General features: G+C 45.2%; 1 protein-coding gene across 2 annotated transcripts in view; it reads left to right on the top strand.

Annotated features, from left to right (window-relative positions):
• The window catches only part of EPS8L3 (EPS8 signaling adaptor L3), a 196,698-nt gene that overhangs the window by 73,074 nt on the left and 108,446 nt on the right, over window positions 1-15,178 (top strand). For both annotated transcript variants that reach the window (XM_078644784.1, XM_078644786.1), the window contains exons 4-8: window positions 461-525; window positions 1,184-1,342; window positions 2,565-2,714; window positions 3,379-3,461; window positions 10,555-10,721. In XM_078644784.1, coding sequence (XP_078500910.1) covers window positions 461-525; window positions 1,184-1,342; window positions 2,565-2,714; window positions 3,379-3,461; window positions 10,555-10,721 — 624 coding nt within the window. The remainder of the gene's footprint in view (window positions 1-460; window positions 526-1,183; window positions 1,343-2,564; window positions 2,715-3,378; window positions 3,462-10,554; window positions 10,722-15,178) is intronic.

The following is a 15,178-nucleotide window of genomic DNA, read 5'->3' as shown; positions in this document are numbered from 1 at the left end:
TTCACCATAATCCCCATTAATTATGCTAGTGTCTCTATATCGTTTACACTTTACTTGTTCATTGTATATTTACTTAATTTCTTGCTTTTTCTGCTAATGCGCTTGCTTTATTGTCCTATGTGCCCTTATCTTACTTGTGTTCCACTTTATGTCTCTAATTCTTTCACTATCTATAGGCTTACCGATTCTCCCTGCATCCTATTCTGCCACTGGTGGTACCCAGAGCTCCTCTCCTTATTTACAAAAAGTCTACGAGACCTGCCTTAAACTTCTGTCCTTCACATTTTTCAACTATTTTTGCTCAGGTCTCCTATTCCTATGTCCACTCCATTCGAGCTGAATTTCTTTCCTTGTCTCACATTTACCGTTTGTTCCCACGCAGAGCATGATTTTGTCTCTTGTGTTCTTCTGTATTACATCCTTTAGTCACATTACACCTGATTTTGCCTTGTTCCCTCAGAGCAGCGGAAGCAGTACTCACAGGCTGTTGGGAGTTTACAGGACAAGTTTCAGCAGCGAGTGGAGGTAAGAAAGGTCCACAGGAATCCTTGCTCTTTACTGTGATCAGTTTTGTAAGATAAAAAGCCAATAAGAAGTTTGTGTTAATTGTCCATGGTCTTACACTCCCTAACAAAGAAGTAGCTCACACTACATGAAACACAACCCCAGAAGATAGATGACACAATTCACCTCACCAGAAGACACCCCCACTCATTACACATCACACCCACCACAGAGAAGCTGGTTCCACTCTTAAATCAAACATCAGTTCATTGTATGGATGCTACTAAAGACACAGAGAAACCACCAACAGTAACACTGTCACAGCATTGCAATACCCAGATCGCTGGCATTCAGAACACGTTCACAGCCACTCAAAACACAGACCTTTCAACCAACCAGAGTGCAAATCTCTGTCAACTTGTGAGCACACATGGTCCATGAAGAAACAGACTCCTGTCAACAAGAGCATACATACTCCTACCTACTCACGACAGAGAGCTCATTCCAACATGGAATATTCACATTTTCTGTTGTGACACAGGCTGGTTCTTTTTGCAGGTATGGGATATGAAAACCCGATCTTGCATGAGATAGGATTGTATTATCTCACATGCCCTATTCTCCTCCTTAGCTAGGTTCTCTCATAGCCTTGCATTCCTATCTTTGTTTCTCCCCTCAGCACCTTCTCACCTGTGAAGTGGATTCCAAGCAGATTCGTACTGTTGAGGATGCTATGGCTCGGCTAAAGATGCTGGATTCCCAGGGCCGAGTCTGGGGACAAGACGTAATTTTACAAGTCAAGGATGGAGAATTGTCACTGACCGATATTGAGACCAGGGTAAGATGTGGAAACAAACAGTGAGCCAATGAGGAGAGGATATTTAGATTGGTATGAAGAGAGACAAGTTGTGTTCATAGCAAAAGTCTGCATTTTGGCCAAGAGGGAATGAGAATCCCAATACATACATGACAAACATTTTCCTTGTCATAAGGGCATTCAGATCCATAGGAACACAAAACATTCTAAATTCTTACGAAGAAGGCTCATCTCTGCCCTTAAAGTGAGAGACAATGGATTTTTTTAATTGTGGAGATTGTCATGTAATGCATTCACACCAACATAGAGATGGATCAACCCTACTCGTGGAGAGAGATGTTCCTTACCTATAGGGTGAGATGCCATATTCACACGTAAGCAAAGAGACCATACCTGCACATAGGAAACAGACCGGCCCTGCTCTTTAGGCAAGGAATCCTCCAAATAGACCTTTCCTGCTGAAGGGAAAAAAACAGAACTGAACACAAAGACAGAGGCGGACCAACAAATGTCATAGAGCAGGAGACCTTCCCTAGTCTGGAGAAGCAAGACCTTGCTTACTATAGCAACTGAGCCCGCTAATGATGTAAATGATGTCTTGAAGTGGATCAGGCTTTCACTTAATACAGGAACAAACAGACTGGACAGGTGAAAATTGAGTTGTGTGTACAAAGGGAGCAAATCATAGGCGTGAGATGAAGAGCCTAAACATGTGAGTAGGTCGCAAGCAATGGATTCTCATTCTAGCGGCAACATCGTGGCACTGAGGTCCTTGAGGAATGGTGAGTGTACGCACAGGTATGTCTACAAGGGGAGTGATTTATAGATTTGCTTATGGTGGCTTCCATGCCAGAAGTGTTGTCTGCCCTCACTTGTAGACAAATGAGATGGAAGGAAAGGAGACCAGGACTGGGATGCAGGAAATGTAAAAACATTGCTGGGTTCTCTGATGACCCAATGAACCCCACCTTTCGCAATAACACAATCCCATCCATGGAATGGAGAGCACCCACAGTGAGAGAGAATCATACCAAGGCAGCACCCCATTAACAAATAACAGCACAACCCACCCAGAATGAGAGGAGCAAGTGGGACACAAAGAAACGCCTAAGAGCATTGATATAAATATGGATCAACCTTATGTAGTCATGGCATGCGCACAGGAGACAGACAGCACTCGTTTTCCTTTTGATTGCCCTGTGTCCTAAGTATGAACCCATTTCTTGTGTCTATTCCCCTGCAGGAGGAGCTGGACTGCTTCAACATGGACAGCGTGCTAAGCTGTAGCTCCATCTTAAACAGCGGCGTGCACAACTCCGTCCTGGCTCTGACCATCAGAGAACTGCAGGCCCGAAGAACCTCCATCTTCCTCTTCCAGTGCGAAGAGATCGAGGTAAGAAGTGGACTTTAAGACTCACCAAGGCATGGCTGTCATGAGTGGGAGTCTGTGTGAGTACTCGGGAGAGGACTGGCTGGGTTTAACTACTGTAAAGAGTATAGAGGCACAGATGACAGAAGTGGTAATGCTCTGTAAAAGCAGTGAAGAAGTTAGTGATGTGTAGTAACTATCTGCATGCACAATGGTAATGGCAGTAGTAGGTTATATCCTTCTGTGTGAGTAGTGCAATGGTCACGAATGGTTGCTAACTAGTATGAGTGCTGTGGGGGATTGTGGTAAGTGGTAACCTGCATGAGTGATACGTTTTAAGCTGGTGTGGTAAACAGTGGTAAACACCTCTCTGAAGGTGGTGGTGGTCCATGTTGACCTTCTCTGGGAATATGGTGGCAGGGGTCAGCTATGCTCTTCAACTACTGTGAACAGTAGCAGGGCCATTGATCACCAACAGTTAAAGTTAACAGTGTATTGGCCAGAAATGGGTGGTCACATCTAGTATGCACAGTGCATGGGTCATTACATGGGTCTCTCAGAGTGGCATGGGGCATCACCACTGTCTGCCATCCTGACTGGTGCATGACAGTAGTTGAGACGGGCCCAATATGAACCCTCCAATGGCACTCACAGTAGGTTTACTTGTGTCCTGCTTTCACTCAAACAGGCCGATCAGCTGCAGACTAACATAGAAAAATCCATGGAGGTGGGAAAAAGAAGAGAGGAAGATCACAACCAGCAGGCCCTCAGGTACCAGCTGCAAGCTCCCAGTATGCAAGCACATCTGCCTACACAACTCCTGGCCTCATAGGAATCCAATGATCATCTACAACACCTACTTAAGACTGTCTTTACCAGAAAACGAACAAACCTACATTAAAAGGCACCCACTGTCATTTTACCTTACTAGAAATCCCAACAACCACTAGTCATCTCAAAGTACTCATGGACCACTGGACACACCAGCAACCACTCACCTACCAGAACTTCCACTGAAAACCACCCTCACCAAGACACTCTCTGAACATTGATCTGACAAAGATGCCCACGGATCTCTGGACCCGATTCACAGAAATAACTTAAGACAAAATCCTAAACTTACTACCATTTTGGTATTCACAGAAGGCACTTACTCATTTTGGTATTCACAGAAGTTAGGAGTCCTAACTTTTGGACTCCTAAATGCCTTTTGTGAATACCGAAAGTCTTAAAGTTAGGATTTTTCTCAGTTTAGGAGTAGTAAAGTTAGGACTCCTAACTTTAGGACTCCTAAATTGAGAAAAATCCTAACTTTAAGACTTTCGGTATTCACAGAAGGTATTTAGGAGACCTAAAGTTAGGAGTCCTAACTTTACCACTCCTAAACTGAGAAAAATCCTAACTTTAAGACTTTCGGTATTCACAGAAGGCATTTAGGAGTCCTAAAGTTAGGAGTCCTAACTTTACTACTCCTAAACTGAGAAAAATCCTAACTTTAAGACTTTCGGTATTCACAGAAGGCATTTAGGAGTCCTAAAGTTAGGACTCCTAACTTCTGTGAATACCGAAATGAGTAAGTGCCTTCTGTGAATACCAAAATGGTAGTAAGTTTAGGATTTTGTCTTCAGTTAGTTCTGTGAATCAGGCCCACTATCGCTAAGGAGACCACTTCCAAATTACCTGCACCACCACTTGCTATTTCTACTTCTGGGGCACTGATTGATAGTTGCTACTTCAAGGACACCTACGTAGCTTACAGGACACTGAATGACGACACTCCTGACTATTGTTCAGCCTCTACATCCATGTGATGCAAAAGGCAGCAAGGTGCGCTATTCCTCCGGAATCAATGGATTAGGAGGACTTCTTATGGAATAGTTACATCTTAAATCAATACTCTGCAACCTGTACCAACTAGATATGAATCCAAGTTCAAGCCATAAAGGTTCAGTGGGATTTGGCATTACACGTCCCAACTAAAGATGTCATCAAGTACTCCCCATGTGCAGTCTTAAAGCTTAACAATGAATGAATGATGGGTGAATGCTCAGCTCTCACTCGTGCTCTTCCCCTGACAATATACTTTCTCTAGACAATAGCACGTATTTGTGACTCGCCATCTGGAGTATCTTTGTTCTCAGTATCCCACTCCCGCAGTGCTGACCGTTCCAGGCGTCAACAGCTGCGTATTCAAGGACAGATTTATGAAGGCCTTGCGCCGCCGGTGCGTCACTTTTAACATGGGAAAAAGTGACGCACCGGCGGCGCAGGGCCTTCATAAATAAGGCCCTAAGTGCATAATGAGCTAATCATCTGCACAGCGCCCCTCGAGGGCTGCAGGCATTCTGCAGGTCTCCTGCTGTAGCACGAGGAACTCTTTCAGAGTATCCCCCGCTGCACTTTGTCAAATGCCGCATAGAAGTTCATCTCACCACTGCACCTGTAGCCATGATAACAAGTACTGCTTGCAGACTATCTTCACAATGTCAGATAGTGTAATCGATTCCTGATCATTAATTCCACATCACCAGTTTAGTGATTTGGTAGTAAAAGAGTCCATGTCTATCCTTCGATAAACTTACTCATTGTTGCAAGAACAGCCACCAAAATCTTGCAGAAAAGAGGTGTTCAACATCTAAACGCAACATTTGGATAGATGCAGAGATCTGTAGCACCGAGGGCTTAGCTGTCTGCTACACTTACTAGAACACCAGGCAGCCTCGAACTGACCTACCAGAGCACCTACAGACCACTAACATTTCCAGTGACCTTTGCCCTTACCAGGGCACTCAATTACCTCTAAGCGTAACAATGTAGCCAAATGACCAACATCTCTATGAAGGCTACCTTCTGACCACTGCTACTAGAAGGGCACCTATTCACCACTGCCACTAAAACAACCCATGTTGACCACTGCCTCCACCTGACCCGGGACTGAGCACTACCACTACCAACATAAACACTGACCACTGTCCTTCCGGGACACAAGCACTGACCACTTCCAGGGCAAATACCAATCACTGCTCCCGCCAGCACCAACCACAGACCATTACCACTGTCAGCCACCACTCTGATCCCTTCTCCTATAAGTATTCTCACTGACCACTGCCCTTAGCGGAACGCCCGCTAGAACTACTGCCACTGCGTCATATACTGACCACTGCTTTACATGGAATGATAGGGACGACTGACACTACCAGTACACCGACTGGCCACTGTTCCTCCAAGAACTCCATCAGACCATCGCAACTACCAGGAAATCCACTGAGTTCTGCTCCTATAAACACATACTTCACTGTGCCTATCAGGCTACCCTCTGACTACTGCTACTATTAAATCACTCCTATCATGGCACACACAGACCACTGCTACTACAAGTCACACAAACGTCTGCTCCTACAAGGACACTCATTGGCCACTCCCACTGAGCAGATAACCCGGAAAAACACACTGCCCATTGTTCTTATCTGTGCACTGAGCAGCCTGTACCCTTACCCGGATGTGCCCCTTCTAACTGCTGCCTCAGCCAGAGCACAGATTGACCACTGCTTCTTCCGAGACTGCCACTTACCACTCCCAAAACACTCACTGACGAATACTAAACTTCCACAACCCAGTTTTAAAAGTGCCACTTCCAATACACATACTGATCAGTGCCTCTTCTACTACACAAGGTGAACATTACCACTACCATCGCAGCCACTGACCACTCCTCCTATCAAAATATACAATGAGCATTGCTTTCTATGACCTCCACACTCACTACACTTCGGTCGTGATACTGGTAGTATTGTGGAATCCTCGTGCCATCATACCCTTCTCACCCTTGGCACTCATGTCGGTCTTCTCACATCTCCTCTCATGCCATGCTGCTACTCCCCCTCGATTCTTGTTTTATGAAATGTATTGCACTGGTGTCCTTTAGTGACGTGATACTGATCTACTATTCCTCATACTGATGCTATTGTGCTTCTTGCCATATGCCGCAATATTGCAAAAATGTATCTATTGTTATGTTGTATCCTTGTATAATGACACGATTCTTGCTCCTCTGCCAATATGACCTCAAGTTGCTTCTATCACAATGTCTCATACTCATATTGTGCGTCTGCACTGTAGGCGCGGTCTAGATATTGTGGTCTTGATATTGTCCCTAAGTTGTTATGTTATGATCAGGGCCACTGGAATTATGCGGCCGAAGAGGGACTAATTATGTGGCAGGGTCCAGTAAATTATGCAGCAAGAAAAGGCAAATTATGCAGCATAATGCGGCACATTTTGTAATAGTATTACTTAATTTGTTGTCATTTTTAAACTTGGTAATACAGTTTGGGCATTGGTTGCAACCCATTAGTACTAATTTAACACCCATGTTTTGCAATAAGCAACAGAAAGTTGATCAGTCCAGCTTTGCAAAGGGCCTTCCACCGCGCGGCAACTGCATTTTTAGTAACTTTTGATCCGTTTGAGCTAGAACCAATTATCTTTTCATTAAATCTGCAGATTATATGGCAGTTGATGGATTATGTGGAATATGTGGCAAATGTATATTTATGTGAAAATCAGAGCGGCTGCACAATCGCATAACTCCAGTGACCCTGGTTATGATACCATATCATTAATATATCTATATGTCCCTCCTTCTATGTAACAATACTGCTATCACCCCCCTTTAATGTGTCACAAAATTGATATTGGTCCTCTTTCCTTACATTATGAGACAGATATTGTCATTTTATTTCTATGCCATGATACTGCTTCTCTGACCTCTTTATCCATATACTATGGCACTGCTTTTGTTTCCCTAACAGTTCAAACACCTTCATTACACTGCTTTTGTTACTGTGGTATTGTTTAATGTAACTCTGTTATGGCAACATGATACTGCTAGTTGGTGTCCCCCAGGATGCTGCTACTGTCTTTATTTGGCAATGCAGCCTTTGTCCCAGTGTCCTTGCAGCATGATATTGCTGTTGTTCGTGACATGTTGTTTCATTCTACAAGTAGTTTTTCTCTATCTTTGGATTATGGTATTGCCTTTGCCTCTTTATACCTAGGTCTTGATGCTGCTTTGGTGCATGTAGCCTTCGCCGTCACACTGTTATTATGCCTCTGCCCCTTTATCAGAACACTGGTACTGTCCCGCTAACTGGATGTCACAATACTGACTTTATCATTTGTGTATATCACGATGCTAGTGATGACCTCCTTCCCTTATGACATGATTCTTATATTTCACCTTTTAGGTCTTGATATTGAGCCCTGGCAGCTATAGCACAAGCAGCAGGCAGTCCCCAGAGAGGTGAATTTTAAATTCAGCCACTTCCAAAAATAAAAGAATGCAGCACAATTAAAGTATCAGAACCAAAGTAGAAACATAGAGAAAAGTGCAATGAAATAAAAACTCAAAGGTTTGCAGATCAGAGATATGCATTTTAAACGTTTTAGGGCAAAAGGACAAGGAAAAAGGAAAGGGCCAATTAAATGTCACTGTTCGCTGTTGACTGGGTCAGACTGGCATATAGGGCAATCTGGCAGTGCTCGAAAGGCTAGTCTTATAGAACAATGTTAGGGCCGGTTGTGGCTGTTAGTGGGCCTGTTTTATGGTCTGATGGGCCAGTTTTAACTACTGATTTCCCTGATATTACAGCAAACATTGCCTGCAGCAAGCACACCAAGCCAGGTCCTCCCTGGACTGGAAACAAGCATCCTAGGACCGGTTTCGGGTTTCACCCCTCTTCAGCCAGGATAGCTTGATTCCAGTGGCATGGAGAGCATGGGACTCACGTCTGAGCATACCCGTGCTCACTACGCCACTGGAGTCAAGCTATCCTGGCTGATGATGGCTGATAGCCAGAAACCGGTACTAGAATGCTTGATTCCAGTCCAGGGAAGACATGGCTTGACAGTTCGGGCTGGACGGTTCCCATGAGGCACAGGGTCAAGACTGATTTGCATATGGCCATGTCTGAACTGAGGTGGCGTTGTGAGCAAAATAACGGTGGATTAAACCCAAATCTGTGACAGGGGGTGAATGTTTTGCCAATGTGCAACATTCCGTCCATCATCTTGTGTGTTTTGACGTTTAGAAAGTGGCCATTTTCTTGCTTTGACATTCTGTGACTCTACCTGCCTGTGGAATCCATGTCTGGTTTGGACCGACAGCTGGGCTGTTTGTGCTTTCACTCTAGACAGTCACACAAAGGGAGCTGAGGTGTGCTCTGCTTATCCTGATTGCCCATCACCTGGCTGACGGGCCTCCCGGAGTTAGAGCAGTGGGAGGAGTTGTCATTGACACCTGAATAGGGCTGTCTCTGTCCTCTCATAATGCTGTCTCCACCCCACTGCAGTCTGGAGCAAGGTCAGGGCAGCGCAGGACTATCCTTTGAAGTATGCCTGCTTCAAAGGCAGAAAGGGGTAAAAGTATTGGACCTGTGTTTGGGGCAGGGTTTAAAAAAAAATCTTCATTTAGGATCTGTCTTTTAAACCCTCCTCACCCAGTCTAGCACAATGGTGGCGGGGAGTGGATAAAACTGGTCCTCTATTTAACTCCCTACAGTTTTTAGGTCTCACCTGCTAGACAGTGCGTGTGCGGTCTATTGTGAGAAAAACTGTAAACTTACAGTGGGTTTATAGCCCGCCCATTGCTTACCATTTGTTGGCGTGACTGCCACTCTCATTTACTTGCTTCTTACTAGCTACATTTTGTGGGCTTCCCTTCCTCTTTGCGCTTTTGTCACTTCCCTGGAGCATGAACGCATTACTTATGTACTTCACTGCTCAATTTTCAAGTGCTACTATTTTCTTTTTGTTTAAGAACTCCACAAGAGTGCATGTGTTTTCCAGTTGTCTCTCTTGTGTAATTCTCCCCCCTCTTCACTGCACTCTGCTTATGTTAGGACATGTATGCATTCCCCACTATATCCCTACATTACAATGTTGTGTTGTAACCCTCTTGCCCTATATAAAGCTTTAGGTGTCCTCTCCTATGTTATTTCAAGATTTTGACTGTACATTTAGATGTGAATATTAAGATATTTTGCTGTCCTGTCTTTAGCCTTAATTATGATAATTAGGGTATTTTTCTCTAGTCAGTTATTGTTACATGTGTGCCATTGTTCTTTAACCCTATACTCCAAGGATTTATTCCTCCTCCCTACCCTATTCTCACTCTCTATCACAATATGTATTTTCCTATTTTTCTTCTCATTCCCTCTTTGTGTGCTCGCTGGTCCCCATCCTACTATTATATCTGCATAAGCTCTCTTGTTTTATATTAGAACATTGAAATGTTGGGAGCTCCATTGCAGACAATGGAGTGCTCCCTGCTTCTACGGGCCGGCAAAGGCCCGCAGAGCAACATTCCAATGTTGTACAAAGGCTTCTCGAAGCTTGAGGGGATTTATATCCCCTCGAGCTTCGAGAACCCTTTGTTTAATTTGTTAGAACATTCTGCCCTCTGGTGGCAGAATGTTCTAATAGCCTTATAGCCCTTCGTAGCAGGGCTATACTGGCTATTACAGTCCCGCTGTCTCGTTAAAGTCCCTCGCCTTCGGCTCGGGCCTTTAACGATTCAGCGGGCCTTTAATAGCCGGTATAGCCCGCTACGGCGGGCTATAAGGATATATTATGGTTCCGTTTATTCTTATGTTGAAGTATTTGTGCTATTCCTATTTCTCGACCTCTGCTGTTTCCCTTCCAGACCCATGTCACCATATATGTTATGGCGTCCTTCAAATCCCCCTATACAGAGAGCCGTACTTGTGAGTTGTATGAACTGCAAATGGAGTAAGGTCTCCTTTACCTTTATCTGATCATTTATATTCATTTTATTCTCATTCTGCTTTTCTGATCTTTTTTCCAGAAATAATTTAGAGAACGTGCTGTCCCAGCAAGTCTCGTCTCCTCTGAGAGGAAGGTCCAACCCTTCCCCGCGGAGCAGCTGGAGGCAGCCGGACGAGTCACAACTGAATCCGCGCCCACTGGCACAGGGGCCACGGGAGAAGCAGCCACGGAATCCAGCAGCTTATGGTACAGGGCAGACGTGGGGTGTGGGTGTGCCATGGGAAGCATGGAAAGAGTGACAGAGCATGGAGTGTGGAGGGCACTGGTAGAGTGAGCTTCTGAGATAAGAGAAGAACAGCTCTGATGCACACAGAGGAGGAATAGTAGTGTCAGTCTGGAATACAAAGATGGAGGATCTGTTCGGCAGGCGCGTCAACAACCTTGATGCAGAGGAGGAAGAGGGAAGTAGTGGGAGAGTTGGGCACAGAGCATGAAAGGAACCAGCAGCAGTCGCAGGGCAGTTGTAGAGCGGGAAAAGGGGTGGCAGTAGTGAGGTCCTGTGGCTCGGTGAAATGGAGGACGTAGCAACAGTGTGAGTGCAAGAGGCAGAGAGCCTGAGTCCAGCAGCGGTGAGACTGTAGGGTGCAGACAGCTGAAGAGCATGGCAGTAGTACCAGCCCTGCAGCTGTAGGGAGTATAACTATGACAGAAGTCAAAATGTGGGGTGCAGCCAGAGTAATGGTACCAGTGCACAGCAGTGAGAGTATGTGGTGCAGCGAGTAGACCGGTGTGGCAGTAGTGGCATGGACCTGGATGTGGACAGAGCTGTGGTAAGGGAGTTGATGGAGGAGCGCTATGCAGCAGTGGGAGCCCATGGTGCAGAGTGAGTGGAGTATGGTAGCAGTGAGACTGTGGGGGGCACAGGATAAGGTGGGGTACTGGAGGAATAGCACAGCCTCAAGTGCAGAAAGACTAGGAGTACGTCAATCAGGACCATTGAAAGGGGGTGGGCATGGGGGCATTATACCCCGTACCCCACGCCTTCCAGAGCCCCCCTTTTCTTCAGAAAAATGTATTTATAGATGTTTAATTGTAAGCAAGAGTCCAGCCTTCATTAGTAACGAGGCTGTTAGTAAGACCACAGCAGCAGATGCCACCATATGGCATGCTTTCCCTTTCACTGAAGTGCATTTACTTCCATACCTAGAAACAGGTGCTGCTTATTACACGTGGCCATAACAGAAGAAGCAAGCAAATGGCCCTGCACTAGTGGCATTATTTACAAGAAATGGAGCAATGATGCGCCAAGGCAGCGATGCGTCAAAATATCCTGCGACTGCATCATAAATACTTACAACGCCATCTACAATACAGGGCTCCATGGAGCAATGTCTGAAGGATGCGGCAGAAATTCTGATTCATTTGTGGGTAGGATGCTGCAAGGCATCCAGCCCAAAAGTGGTGCATTGCTGTAGTTGGTCATAAGACTGACGCAACTACAGCAATGCATCAGAAATCAGAGGCAAGGCTTCAGTTTTGACTGGCACAAGTAGCATCATTTGTGTGGACCAATATAATAGAGTGCAAGGTGAGTTTTTCACCTTTTCACACTATTGCAGTGATCCTGGATGTCAAGTGGGCATAGTGTACTAATGTGTACCACTGTGCCTACGTATGTGTGAACTATTATGTGAAAGTACAATGTGAGTGCATACAAATCTGTGAATGTGCGAGATGCGATATTTACTGTTACCTACCTTATGTGTGCACTTACCTGTTGAGGGGATGTGATTTGATTACAGATTATAATGTTTCAAGTCTCTTCAGCTGACCAGATACTTATGCCACAGCCAATGCGTCATTCCAACGCCTGGGTTTTACACATCTCAAGTTCTGCGCCACACTTCTGGAAGATGCAACACTTTTGCAAAATGACAGAAATACCACTACATCAGTTTTACGGGTGATTTTAGGTGGGAATGCCTACCTTGCATATATTAAAACAAACGCGACACAGCTGATTCTGACAAAAGTAAAAATCGACGCAGGTCGACGAAAAGTGACACATCTGTCTAGATGCGTCACCTAATAAATAAGGAGCATAAAAAGTACAGCCGCTGTGTGAAAAAAATGACACAGCAGTGGCGCGCGCTTCTTGTAAATATGCCCCTAGGTTTTGGCCCCAGGCCACATACTAACTTTTGACACGCCTGATTGCAGCAGTGGGAGTGCAAGGGCCTGAATAAGGAAGGCATGGTCATAAACACTAGGCCTCAAGTGCTGAAGAGTAAGAGTACGGCAGAAGTGGAAGCCACAGGTGCAATGAGAACAATAGTGCCACAGCTCTGGTGGTGGTGGAAAGTAAAGAATAAGAGGGCGATGTTGGCCTAAAGGAGAATATGGGTTGGAGGGATAGACAGGAGATGGGGGCCATGAAAGTGCTTTGGATGTATAGAAGAGAAACATATCACAGCAGGTAAAGGAAGAGAGCGGCAGAAAGAGTATACAATGGTTCGAGTCTCGGCATAGTTCAATCATCCAATCATTCTAGGCAAATCACGTAATCCCCCTATGCCTATGAACAGCGCCTGGATACCATCAAGAGCGATTAGCCACTGTCAACATCCCCGCACCCCACCCCAAAGTGCTTACCTGCACCAGCAGCTGCTGCTAGTAGCATTTGATTTACAGGCCCTGGGCACACACAGTGCACTTCACTAGGGACTTACCAGTAAATAAAATATGCCAATCATGGATAGCAAATCATAATCATAATTTACACAGGGAGCACTTGCACTTTAGCCCTGATCAGCAGTGGTAAAGTGCCCAGAGTACACAAACCAGCAAAATCAGAAAAATGAGGTCCAGCATACAGTCAAAAATACAGGAGGTAGAGGCAAAAAGACAGGGAAAAACACGCCAAGGATGGTCTAGAAGGTCTAGCAGCCTCGCTCCACAAATATGAGTATTGTTTAATGCAGTGGGCACATTGGTAGCAATAAGAGCACTGATTTGCAGGAGTGCAGATATAAACACCAGTTAGAATATAGGATGCAGAGAGGGAAAATATGGTAGAAATGGCTGCTAAACTGCAGAAAGAGTAAGAGCATGGAAGGCCATGAGAGTAGTGGCATGGCTTCCAATGGAGGAGGGAAAGAAGATGACGTCAATTAATGCATTTGGTACAAACAGCCAAGAGTGAGCACGACAAGGTGCGTGGTGTGGTGTGGTGACAGCCTCAAATTTGAGAACCAGGGTGCAGAGAGGAGGAATGGGTGAACACTCAGAGTGGGGGGTGCAGAGAGAAGTGCATGGCATTAGTAGGAGCGCAGTTTGTAAGGAGTGAAGTGTATGGCAGCCTTGAGAGTGAGCGAAGTGTGTGGCAGCACTGAGAGATTACAGGCACAAGATAAAGAAGATGGTGGCAGTTAGGGTGAGTGATGAAGAGAGAGAAGACAAATGGAAGTGCATTGTGAGTGGTAGGTAGAAGAGCAGTGTGAGCATGTGGTGCAGGGAGAGAAGTGTGTAGCAGCCGTGAGAGAGTAGTAGCACAAGGAAAAGTGTATAATGATGGCAGTGAGAGTAAGGGATGTAAAAGCCCTGAACCTGGGAGGTGCAGAGAGAAGATTATAGCAGTACTGAGAGCCAGTGCCTAAATGGTTGCAGGTGGGGGCCACCGGCACTTCTCTTTGGGTATCAGCACTAATTTTTCATCGTCAGACTTTCACCCAGATTAAGAGAGAGAAAAACACACAAGGGGGAAAGAAGGAGGAAGAGAAACATGGAAAAACAGTTATAAAGGTAGGGACATCTTAAGCACTACAGGGGCCCGGGCAAAATTTTATTTAGGTGCCTTGCTCACAACAACAGTGAATTTTTTATCCATTTTAAGTTGTTCCTTGCTCAGAATGACTGAAGATTTTTTAATCAATTTTCAGCTCTTTTAGGCCCTTGGCCCCTTTGATAGGATCATGCACAATGTTCTTCCTTGGTCAGCCTACATGTGGACTCAATCTTGTTGCAAACCATCTCTCTCTGTGTCTGGCCGGCACCAGAGAAACAGAAAGACTATCAGCCTGAATAAGCTTGCTGCATGTGGTGAAGTGGGCTGTTGTCTCAACTTTTGGGCCTGTGCATAGAGATGGTGCGTGTTTGTTTACTGCACTCCAATTCCATTTCTTTGAGAAACAGGGACTCTGAGTCAATTGGCACTAGCCTGTGATTGCTTAGGCCCAGCAGTGGCTCCACATGGATGGTGCTGTCATGGAGGAGGGAGCATATGATACTCTGCACTGCATATTGAAACATGGCCTACATGCTAGAAAAGCAGAAAGACTAGTAGTCTGACCAAGCTTTCTACCCACAATGGTTATTTTATAGCTCTAGGCAGTGTGGAATTGTCCAATAAGGTTAACAAGGGCGCCATGAGAGGTATGGTCTCTAAGCCAGAACCCACTTTTTCCATGCTTTAAAAAGTATCTGGATAAAGGGAGAATGCAGGGATGAACAGGAACAATAAAGAGTGAGATAACAAGGAAGAAAGAGAGCCTGGTGGTGAAATAATGATGGTGAATCAGGACTATTTGGCCTTGTTATTTGGGATCCCTGATATTCATAGTGCCAACAGTGGGCTTCTGAACAAACGCCAGGGACCGGCACAAACTATTGCAGAAATTAAGCACTGGCGAGCATAACGTGGGGGA

This window comes from Lissotriton helveticus, chromosome 5_1 (assembly GCF_964261635.1).
Source record: "Lissotriton helveticus chromosome 5_1, aLisHel1.1, whole genome shotgun sequence".
Classification (NCBI taxonomy): domain Eukaryota; kingdom Metazoa; phylum Chordata; class Amphibia; order Caudata; family Salamandridae; genus Lissotriton; species Lissotriton helveticus.
The sequence above is the reverse complement of the archived record's forward strand: the minus strand, read 5'-3'. Positions and strand labels throughout refer to the sequence as shown.